The following is a 12,663-nucleotide window of genomic DNA, read 5'->3' on the forward strand; positions in this document are numbered from 1 at the left end:
ATTGAAAAATATATATAGAGTGGGCCCCTTCGACCTAATTAATTGTTCAAATAAACAAGCAGAAGGTGTATAAGTTTATTTATTTATTTATTTTTGGGAAAGATCGTAATAAGTTGTTACCTGTTGAAGCAGTTGAACTAAAACTTCCAAGGCTAATACCAACCCTCCAAACCCAACAGCCTTATCATCCCCATCTCTCTTAACACAGAAAAAAGAGGTTATTACAGATTAACCAAATCCATGGCTACAGAAGATTTCAGCTTCCCCACAATTGGGGACAAATTCTCATGTGGCATCGATTCACCGCCTTTGTGGAACCTATCTCCAATAGCCTCACCAAATTCCAGACATGAAGAACCACCAAAAGGGTCTGCCAAAGAAGAAGGAAACGACTTAAAGGATGAGAAAGATTATTGCTTTTGGCCAAAACCAATCGAGTACATAAGACAAAGAAAGAGCTTTTCACACGTAGAGACTGGTGGGAAATTGGTGATTAAAGATGGAAAAGAAGATGGTGATCATGAAGAGCAAAAGATGGACATGTTGTGGGAAAACTTCAATGAAGAATTATCAAAGAATTCTAGTTCAAGATCCAATACGTCTTCTAGGATGCAATTTGGCTGTGTTAAGGCATTGAAAACGTCCAACAGCAATAGTGCAACGCTTTCAGCTAAGAAGCCCGGCATGGTTGTGATTTTGAAGGTCTTAAAGAAGCTTTTCTTGCTCCAAAACTCCAATGATCGGAAGCTTCAACGGCCCCCACATAGTCATCAATGAGACAAAGTTAGCCATACATTGAATTCTTGTCTTGGTTCTATGTTTGTTGATATTTTTTTTCCCGGATTATTGAGGCCTATACTCCACTCGGCACTGACCAATCACAATGCACCAGGTCATGGTCTGGACAGCTGCTTTTCTTTTTAATGTATATGTATACGAAGTAAAATTTTTTCCTCTGATGTATATACAAAGTAAATTGGTAAATTTTGAGTTGAAATTATGTTTTAGTTTGTTTTAGCATTAATGTTTTCTAGAAAATTGGTCATTTTCTAGAGGGTGTTATTTTCCGGAGTTTGGTAACGACATTAAAAATGAGATTGAGAGTGTCTTCTAGTGTTTGATATGCACGAATTTTAAAAAAATAACATTTCTTATATAATTTAAAATATGTATAACATGTATATGGTGTAAACTCAACTAATGTAATCAATATAAATAAAAAACAAACTATAAATTTGGTTTTAAAACTAAAATTTTGACAACAAATACAATCAAAATTGATTCCCAATTTTCATGATCTCTATCACTCATCTTGCTCATATATTATGGATGATAACGTAGATACACACACACACACACACACACACATATATCAACCATACTTCTCATAATTCAAAATAACCATAATGCCATTTCAAATTGTTGGAAATAAAGGAGAGATATTAAATTACACAATATAATTTTACCTAAAGATGAAGTGTGGACCAAGTCACTATCTTGAGACAAATTATGCCATCTACGGTACATTCGATGTAGTTAGATAAAATATTTCTACAAGTTGTTTCCAAGATACAACAGCCTAACCATCTTTGCTGATTATCCTTACGAGCCTACACTGCTCGTAGGATATAAACTTCCTATAGTACTTTCTTTTCCCAGAAAATTTTGTAAAAGATAAAATATTTTTGTAAATAGTAAGAAGCAGTAGATGGTGAGTATTTAGAACAATAATAAAAATTGTTTTTGAAAGTTTATAGCTTTGTAATTAAAAAATGAGGTGATTTTGAAACTTTTATTTCTTTCTATATATATAATAGTCGGACATGTAACTTGTCCCTAGCCAAAGAATCAAAATGTTAGATAGCATTTAAATGATCATAAAGTTATTGAAATTAATATATAATCAATAGCTTTCTTTCTATATATATATATATATATAAACTGGTAATCAAAGTCTTTGCCAAATCCATATGTTGAGAACAAAAGAAAGGTGTCATAATGCTATGAAATTAATGGCCCATAAGGTGGTTGAAAATTTGAATGCCAATCCGTTTAAGACAGTTTCATATACATAAATATTGCCATCTGTTTTGACTTTCCATTAAACCAAATAGTAAACACTTGTGTATATATGGTAATTTATTATAACATAAAATAATTCAGCAATAGCTGTACATTTGAGTGCTGAAAAATCTTCCATATATGACGTTACTATGTCATATTCAAATAAGAATGTTTGAATACAAAAAGTTTAGAATGGAAAGTATATATTTGTAATAAAACCAAATATGCTAGCAATGATGGTATTAATATCACGTTAATGTTCATAAATTTCCAAATTAAAAATCATTGACAGTAGCTATTCAAATTTTGAATTATATTTGAATTTCAAAATTTAGCAATCAATGTATTTGACATTAAGCGATAATTGATTTCCTCAATTCACATAAATGAGTATTAAACTAAATATGATATTTTTATAAAAATATCCAACAATCCCCCACTTATTTTTATAAAAATAAATAGGTAAATATTTATAAGAAAATTTTTCTGGATTAAATAGAACATTAAGCATAATGAGAGTGCCAATGGCTTTAACCCTCATTTAGTGTTTCAGCAACATTGTTCCAAAGTTAATAGTGAGCTAAGTCTTGAACTATAAATTTTTGTATGGAAACAAAACATTATATCACAATTCACACACATAATATTCCAGTACTCTACTACGAGCTTTTAAGCCAGCACATTACAGCCTTGTGCTTAATCCTAGCATCCATGAGCTATTTAGAGAATTGACCCTATTCTCAAAGGAAGCGGCCTCACTTCCATGCTCACTTAGGTGTGGCTATTAAGGATGTTCTTGTAACTCTAACATCCCACTCATAAGAGCTATAGTCCAAATTAAGAGTTTTTTAATAAATAAAAACTCATCCTATATAATGTTACAAGATACATGCATGCACACCATAAGGAGGGACATGAGTACTTGTACTCATACATATATTTAGTGCATGTTAATCAAACTACTCTATGATTAGTTTTTCCCTTTGAACCTAGTTCTTAGGATCTCTAGTTCCTAGGTAGGGTACCCTCATAGGTAGTTTATTCTTCTTTGGGCTTAAGTCCCATTCCCCTCGATGCTATCCAGATCTTTTCTCTAGCTAGAGCTTTAGTTAATGGATCCGCAATATTATCATTTGTACCAATATAATCAACATTTATGGTACCATTGTTTATGTATGATCTCACAGTACTATATTTTCTTTTAATAGATCTAGATTTACCATTATAGTATTTATTGCACACTCTACCAATAGTGGCAGTACTATCACAACGAATTAAGGCAGGTGGAATAGGTTTCTCCCATATGGGAATTTCAGATAATAAATCTCGTAACCAACCTGCTTCTTCACTAGTTGAAGATAAGGCAATTAATTTTGCCTCCATGGTGGATTTAGCAATAATCTATTGTTTTTTAGATTTCCAAAATATTGCTCCACCACCTAATGTAAATACATAGCCAGTGGTAGACAAAGAATTATTTGATAAGATGTTCCAACTAGCATCACTATCCTTCAAGAACAGTAGGATATCTTTGGTATGGCAAACCATAGTGCGCAGTTCTTTTTAAATATCTCATTAATTGAGTCATGGCATTTCAATGCTCAAAATTAGGTTTGCTAGTAAATCTTGCTAAAACTCCTACATCATAAGCAATATTAGGTCTAGTACAATCAATAGCATATCTAAGACTACCAATAATACTAGCATATTCCTTTTAATCGTAAATATCATTTTCATCTTTAGTAGGAAATAGATGCACATTAGAGTTAAAAGGAATACTTGCAGGTTTAAAATCAAAGTAGTTATATTTTTTCAAAATTTTTCTATTTAATGCGATTGATCTACAAATATGTCATTTGAAGTTCTAGAAATTTTCATGCCAAGAATCACATTAGCTTCTCCTAAATCTTTCATATCAAAGTTATTTTTAAGAAGTATTTTGGCAGCATTTATAATATTCGTATTAGGACCAAAAATTAGAAGATCATCAACATATAAACAAATTCTAACATGAGCATTACCAAAAGTTTTATAATATATAGATTTGTCAGTTTCACTTGTTTTAAAACCATTAGAAAGCAAACATTGATCAAATTTCTCATGCCACTGTCTAGGTGCTTGTTTTAAACCATATAAAGATTTTAATAATTCACATACCTTGTGCTCATTACCTGGCATTGTAAAACCTTTTGGCTGGTCCATGTAGATTTCTTCTTCTAAATCTCCATTTAGAAATGCCGTCTTAACATCCATTTGACGTATCATCAAATTATGAATAGCTGCTATAGCAATCAATAATCTAATAGAAGTAACTTTAGTAACAGGAGAAAAAGTATCAAAAAATTCAATATCTTCTTTTTGTTTAAAACCTTTAGGTACAAGCCTTGCTTTGAATTTTTCAATATATCCATGAGGTTTTAATTTTCTTCTAAGTACCCATTTACATCCAATTTTTTTACAACCTGGAGGTAAATCTACAAGTTTCCAAGTATTATTAGAGATAATAGAATCCATCTCATCATTGATGGCTTCTTTTCAAAAACCTGAATCAGGAGAAGATAAAAATTCTTCTAAAGAAATAGGGTCACCTTGTAAATTATACACATAATATTCAGGACCAAAAAACTTTTCAATTCTAGGTCTTTTACTCCTCCTAGGTTCAATATAATATTCATTAACATCTTTTGACTTAGATGTTGAACATTCAAATTTCTCTTGTTGTTCAAAACCCCTACTATTTTTATATTTAAATGGAAATTTATTTTCATGAAAAATTGCATCTCTAGATTCAATTATTATCAATATCAAAAAATCTATAAGTTGTGCTATATAAAGAATAACCCAAAAATACACATGTAGAAGCCTTTACCCCAAGTTTAGGTCTTTTGGGATCTGGTAGCCTCACATATGCTAAGCAACCCCAAACTTTGAAAAAATTTAGATTTGGTTTATATTTTTTCCATAATTCAAAAGGAGTTAAAAAAGTCTTTTTATGAGGTACTCTATTCAAAAAAAAATTTGCAGTTAAAACAGCTTCACCCCAAAAAAATTTAGGAGCCCCAGAACTAACAAGCATAGCATTAATTAAATTTATGAGAGTCCTATTTTTACGTTTAGCTACTCCATTTGAAGATGGAGAATAAGGGGCAGTAGTCTCATGAACAACACCAAGAGATTGAATATAATTATTAAGACCAAGTGTATCATATTCTTTTCCTCTATCAGTTCTAAACCTTTTAACATTTTTATCAAACGTATTCTCAACTTCTTTTAAGGAAATTGATAATTTTTCAAAAGCATCACTTTTATTTTTCATAAGATAGACATGAATATTTTGAAAAATCATCTAGAAAAGTTATAAAATACCTATTACCTCCACGTGTCAAATGTCCTTCAAATTCACAGATATCACTATGAATAAGTTCTAGTAATTCAGTATTTCTTCAACAGATTTTGAGGCTTTCAAGTAATTTTAGTCATGCTACAAATTTCACATTTTTCAAGTTCATTTTCAAGTTTAGGAATCAAGCCTAAACCACTCATATTTTTCATATATCTCTTAGTAATATGACATAATCTACCATGCCAAACATTCACATAAGAAACAATATAAGCAGAACTTGAATTTTCATTCATCTCAACATTAAGTTTAAACATGTCATCACAAGCATAGCCTTTTCCAACAAACATGCCCTTTTTAGAGAGTACATATTGATCAGACTCAAAGACTTGTTTAAAACCAACCTTATTTAACAAAAAACTAGAAACTAAATTCTTTCTAGTATCAGGAACATGAAAGACATTTTTAAGAGTGACTTCTCTCCCAGAAGTAAATTTGAGAAGCACCTTTCCAATACCAACAACTTCAATGGTATGAGACTCACCAAGTATAATTTTCTTTTTCTCACCCAGGATGGTGTAGGTCTTGAACCAAGTTTTATCATAGCAAACATGTCTAGTTGCCCCAGAATCAATCCACCACCCTCCTAAGCCTTCAAGAATATTAATCTCGGTTACCATAGCCACAAGAGGCTCTTCAATGACATTGGCTTGAGCCATAGGCCCATGTTTTCGAAAACGACAATTTCTAGCTGAATGTCTAGGCTTTCCACATACAAAATATGCATAATTGCTATTATTAGTGTGGTTGCCATTATTTGGAGCATGCTTAGGATGGTGTGCTTGGTTCTTTCTTTGATTAGAGTGGGTCTTATGTTGAGGCTAATTTCCATTTGGCCTACGTTTGAAATTTCTTTTCTTAGGCCTTACATAGTCATTACTTTTTGTGTGGGCTATTGGCATGTTTTCATTTGAAGAAATAAAATTTACCTTCGGATCACTTGCTCTATGGAGTTCCATAGCTTTGTCTTGGTTCCTTACCTCTTCCTCTACTCTCAAATGGGTGATAAGGGATTTAATGGAGAGTTCCTTTTACTTGTGTCTCAGGACTTTGGCAAACTCCTTCCAAGACTTAGGCAGCTTGTCAATGATGGCTGAAACTTTGCATTTGTTCATCTACTCGAATGCCTTCAGATCGAACATCTTGTGAAATCATTTGGAGTTCATAGGATTGTTCCACCACAGACTTGCCTTCAACCATCTGAAACTTGAATAATCGGCTACATGCATATTTCTTGGATCCAACTTCCTCTGTATCATATTTTTTATTCAATGCCTTCCATATCTTTTTGGCTGATTTGTAAGCTTGATCATAATAATCATACAAATCATCAGAAAGACAATTAAGTAAATAATTTCTATAGTAAAGATGATCCTTATCCCATTTCTTAACATCTTTTTCATGTTGAGAAAGTTTTTCTTTAGTCAATTGTTCAAATTTATTTTTCTTTGGTTTTTTCTTAGTCAACGCATAAGCCACATTCAAAAGAGTAAGATAAAATAGAGTCTTTTGTCTCCACCTCTTAAAGTTAATACCATGGAAGAAGAATGGCTTATTAAGATCACCCTTTCCAGAGGAATTAGACATAAAATTACCATTTTCCAAGGATTATTTTGTGTTCTCCATATCGATTTGTCTCAAATTGTTGGAAATAAATGAGAGATATTACCTGACTTTTCCTTGGAAATTACACAATATAATTTTACCAAAAGAGGCGGCGGAGATGAGGTGTGGACCAAGTCACTATCTTGAGATAAATTGTGCCGTCTATGGTTTATCTGATGTAGTTAGACAAAATATGTCTGCATGTTATCCCCAAGATACAACAACCCAGCCACCTTTGTTGATTATCCTTGCGAGCCTACACTGCTCGTAGGATATAAGCTCTTTTTAGTATTTTCTTTTCCCAAAAAATTTAGTAAAAGGTAAAATATTTTTGTGAATAGTAAGAAGCAGTAGATGGTAAGTGTATAAAAACTTTTTTTGAAAGTCTGTAACTTTGTAATTAAAAAATGAGGTGATTTTGAAACCTTTATTTCTTTTTATATATATAATAGTTGGACATGTAACTTGTCCCTAGCCAAAGAATCAAAAAGTTTGATAGCATTTAAATGGTCATAAAGTTTTTGAAATCAATATATAATCAATAGCTTTCTATATATATATATATATATATATATAAAATAAAACGGTCATCAAAGTCTTTGCCAAATCTATACGTTGAGAACAAAAGAAAGGTGTCATAATGCTATGAAATTAATGGCCCATAAGGTGGCTAAAAATTTGAATGCCAATCCATTTAAGACAATTTTAGAATATACATAAATATTGCCATCTGTTTTGACATTCCATTAAACCAAATAGTAAACACTTGTGTATATATGGTAATTTATTATAACATAAAATAATTTTGTAATAGCTGTATATTTAAGTGCTGAAAAATCTTCCACATATGACGTTACTATGTCATATTCAAATAAGAACATTTGAATACAAAACATTTAGAATTGAAAGTATATATCTGTAATAAAACCAAATATGCTAGAAATGATGGTATTAATATTATGTTAATGTTCAGAAATTTCCTAATTAAAAACCATTGACAATAGCTATTCAAATTTTGAATTATATTTGAATTTCAAAATTTAGCAATCAATGTATCTGGCATTAAAGGGTAATTGATTTCCTCAATTCACATAAATGAGTATTAAACTAAATATGATATTGAGCGTGTGAGTACCATACAACTCTTTGTCTGGGAAGTGATAATATGGTTGCTATCGCGATTTCCCATCGACGACACCAACTGATGATGCAAAAAATCATTAGTGAGTCAAATGGTCCTCACGTGCTCTTGACGGGACCTGCGAAACAAAAACACAGAGAAGACCTTATAGAGAGTACTAGTGGGGCATCGGCCAAATACCATTCGAAGGTTAAGTTAGAAAGAGAATTTCTACAACTCTAGAGTGCCTGAACTGGGGAATTATGTGTACCTCGATTTATGAGGGCTTTGGGGGGTTTTTTTATAGTAGTGTAGAGCTGATCTCTGCTTCTTAGTGGTGAAGGTATTTCCTTGTAGAGAAGATTCTCATTAATACTTGTATTTTATGGGATCCTTTCCTTGTAGAGATTCCTCTGATTATGGTTAGGCGTAGAATGCAAGGTATTTCCATACTAGGATTCCTTGTAGAGATTCCTCTGATTATGGTTGGGTATAGAATGCAAGGTATTTCCATACTAGGATTCTTGGAGACCACTCATGCCCGTGGCTTTAACAAACCCTCTCCCTTGGATCTGTCTACTTTAAGGAGTCCATTTGTCGCCCTGCCTCTCCGTCCAGGTTATGAGCCCGTCTACTAGTTCTTTGGTTGGTAGAATAACTAGGCCGTCTCTTTTGGTGACTCCATCACTTATGATTGCCTCCATTAATTGGATCCGCCTGCTTTGGGATTTATTGCTATCAGCTGCCCCCTCACTCCATGAGTTTGTCGCTTGGTATTCTAGATGAACACATGGGGTGACAGCTTCATCTAGTTCTAGGGATTTGTGTTTTGATTGACAGGGTGGTTGATAGTCATAAATGTTGAGGGGACACCTGGCACAATTTTAGTGGTTGGTTACTCGGATCGAAGTGTCGCTTCGACTCCTGTGCAACTTCTTCTATATATATGTTGTATTCCTCCCCCATTTCTATCTTTGTTGCTAATTCCTAGAGTCAGAGCTCGTCCGTCACTTACGAGAATCCATCAATCCGTCACCTCAGCGCATTCATTCACCATACCACCTCGTCTCCTATTCGCACTGTACACTTGTAAGTTCTCCCGTCCTATATATTTTTCCTTTTTCTTTCTTTTATTCAAGACTTATGTGTCTGTTGTGTATATAGACCTGTAGAGTCTTAGGAATTTATTCATCACTTGTAGGTGTTGATGGTGTATTATAACACACTAACTCCAAACTTGTCTATAGAGGTCGTCCAAGGGAAACAGCAAGATAAGCGAACGTAGAACTACATGATAGTGTGCTCGTCCAGGTTGAGGTGATTCGTCCAACATGCTTGGATGAGCTACCTACATTCTAAGTTCCCTATACAAGTTTTGGACGAGTTTTTCATTTTGCCCAGAACACGAAGGGGTATAATTCGTCACTATAGCCAATCACTAGTGATAGTTATGGAAAACACCCAAATAATGTAACTTCCATAGCAGTTATGGAAGTTACCTCCGAGTCTTCTGAAATTCCTCAACAATAGGAGCAGTTACTAAGCAAATGATTGTCCCAAGATGAGTGCTATATAAGCATTCAGCAATGATAAGTTAAGGGATGGAGATATTTCCATAAATAAAATCCCAGAAACGCTTCCTTTTTATTTGGAATTACAAACCCATTAACTTTACCATCGGAGGATTCTTGGCCGGCCTCCGCCGGTCTCCTTTGATTTTGCATTTGCTTTTTCAGGACTCAGCCTTAAGATCATCAACGCCCGAGACTTTTAGCCTACTGATTTCCAAGGATCCATCAGGTGTAATAGATGTCTAGTGAAGAATTGAGTTAGCAGTCGTGTGTCCGCGAAGGAGCAGGCTATGATAAAGTGTACCCGTCAGGTCAATGCGACCTTGTCACCTCATACCCTTAAAGGGATCCATCTGCCAACTCACCTTTGGAGGAGGAAGATGAGGGTTCGGACGAGGACGGGTTAGAGAGTGATATGGAAAAAGTTTCAGGAAACGAGGAGAATGATGAGTCTCCACTTAGGACTGTTGTTAGCCTCGACGGCCTTAGGAACTTCATCCTCCCCCTAATATGGACTATCAATGATTTTAGTTTGACCATACAAAGAAAACACTTCAACACCTTACGGGATAGGTACCAAATTCCCGTTGATGTCCCCATCCGTCTACCACATAAATTTGAAAAGTGCTACTATCGTAATGCCCCTGATGTCGGGATGTATGAAAAAAATGTTCTAGGTTGGGCTTATGTTGCCTTTGAGTGCACTCCACCGTTGCCTGGCCCAATATCTAGGGCTAGCCATCACCCAGATTGCTCCGAATGCTTGGAGAATCTTTCTTGGTGCCGAGGTGTTGTATGGGTCTTAAGTAAGGGGAGCCATCGCTTAACCATGGAGGAATTCTTCCATTGTTAACGTCTATCAGAGATAGTTAAGTCCCGAGGCATCAATAGTTTCCTGGCAAGGAAACCGTCGTTAAGGCTGGTGTACGAGACCCTTGACTCCAACTGGAACTAGAAGAAGTGGTATTTCTTTGTACAAGGAGACAATTAGGTGTGTCACCCTGATGAACGGTAGGATATGCCTATTCTTGATAGAACTTGGGGTATATTGCCCCATCTAGTAGGTGTCTATTTACTTAGTTTGTTCGCCACTTACACTTATTGTTGTCTAACTTAAGGTTCATTTAGGTTGTAGCCAAGGATCGTCCAGAGGTTACCTTCAAGCAATAGAATTTTTTGAAGAAAATATTCTGTATCCCCTTGCAAGAGAGGATTTGGAAACAACTTGTCACCTTAGACACTCTTCATTGGTATGTATTGTGAGGGCCCTGAGCTTACAAACATAGCCCGTCGCTATGATGAGACCACTCGCAAACATGAGTCCAACGTTTATTTTTTATTTTTTATTCTTTTTGAATAATTTTTGTCTAACTCTCTCCTCCCGTTCCCTTTGGAGCAAAAATGGATGACCGTAAGAGGAGAGCCTTCATCTGTAAACAAGTCGCTGAATGCATAAAGAAGTGGTTGGAGGGGGTCATGCCCCCTACTGAAGGGACAGCATAAGCTAAGCCATTTATAAAGCAGAAGTTGACAGATAAGGGCGATTGTCCACTAAAGAAACTCAAAGAAGTAGCTATGACAATCGTCAAAGAGATGCCTGCAGCTACCCAGGTGCCTCCTCCTTTCTGTCATGGTGTCGGCAAAGGCTTGATGATGGCCAAAGGTCCTGTCCTTGAGCAGTGCCCCCTTCTTCTTCATAAGGATCCGCGATATGCTGTGGGGCTCTTGTCATCCATCATTAATGATGACGACTATGAAAAATTGGGTAACCATGCCACTGAGGCCATAGAGGAGTCAGGTCTCTTTGGCTTGGCTCAGGTGTGCAACCATCCTCCTTCCCTTCTGTTCTTCAACTATTCTTATTTTTAACTTTCTTTTAACTTCTTGTAGAGGGTGCTGATGATGAAAGGTTTGATGGACCGTCATCTGTTCCGAGAGAAATGGGTTAACCACTTGAAGGGGAAGGCTAAGACTGCCAAGACAGAGTTGAATGAGCTTTGGGCTTGGAAAGAATCACAAGTCAAAAAGCTATCCATGAATAAGAAAGCTCTGGAAGAGTCAGAGATTCTTGTTGACAAATTGAGGAAAGTGCTCCAGGACAAGGATGGGGAGATTTCCAAGTTAAGAGAGCAAGTCTGTCGGGCTAAGAAAGACAGAATGACAGAGTTTCATAACTCTGATGGCTTTCTTACTGAGCTTAGCAACTACTACGATGATAACTTTCAAGAGTGCCTCCGTCAAGTTAAAGCTCTTTACCCCGATCTGGATATGTCGTAGGTCTCTGCAGACAATATGGCCTAGACTTTGGCTAGGACTATCAACCATGAAGGTACTGATGAGATCCTCGAGGTTGACCCCATGCCTAACATTCAGGGTGATAAAGAGGCAGCTCCTGAAGATGAGCAGGTCAAGTCCATTAGGGATGAGAATTGTCCTATTAGGGAGGAGGATGGGCTAACCGAGCATGAAAAAGTCGTGAACGAAGACACCCCCGTCGACTAGCCTTAGTGTTTTTTTGTAAAATTTACTATTGTGTCTTGTTTTTTATTTTTATTTTATTGCAGGAATCCTTTTGAGAACAATGGTTATGTAATCTTTAACATTGCCCACAAATTTTTAGGTTTTTATTTATAAGTTTATGAGCTTCCATTCTATCTAAAAAATCTTGGACCTTATACCCGTTAGCTTTGTAGATTTTAGGGAACTCATTGGATATTTCACCCAAGAATATTCTAGGCTGATCGTGGTCCGTCCACTTTATAAGTTAGACTTAGTAAATTTTCAGGATGACCATGGTCCGTCCATCTCATAGGTTGGACTTAGTAGATCTTCAAGATGACCATGGTCTGTCCACCTTTGGATTTTAATAAATAACTCTGGCTTATCATCCGTCCACCTTATAT

General features: G+C 35.2%; 1 protein-coding gene across 1 annotated transcript; it reads left to right on the top strand.

Moving 5' to 3' along the window:
• Positions 1-240: 240 nt before the first annotated feature.
• LOC112010440 (uncharacterized) lies at positions 241-777 on the top strand. The gene has a single exon (XM_024042783.2). It carries the CDS (start codon positions 241-243, stop codon positions 775-777), a length of 537 nt encoding a protein of 178 aa, XP_023898551.1.
• Positions 778-12,663: the final 11,886 nt, after the last annotated feature.

Source organism: Quercus suber, unplaced genomic scaffold (genome assembly GCF_002906115.3).
Source record: "Quercus suber isolate HL8 unplaced genomic scaffold, Cork oak 2.0 scaffold_1028, whole genome shotgun sequence".
Classification (NCBI taxonomy): Eukaryota; Viridiplantae; Streptophyta; class Magnoliopsida; order Fagales; family Fagaceae; genus Quercus; species Quercus suber.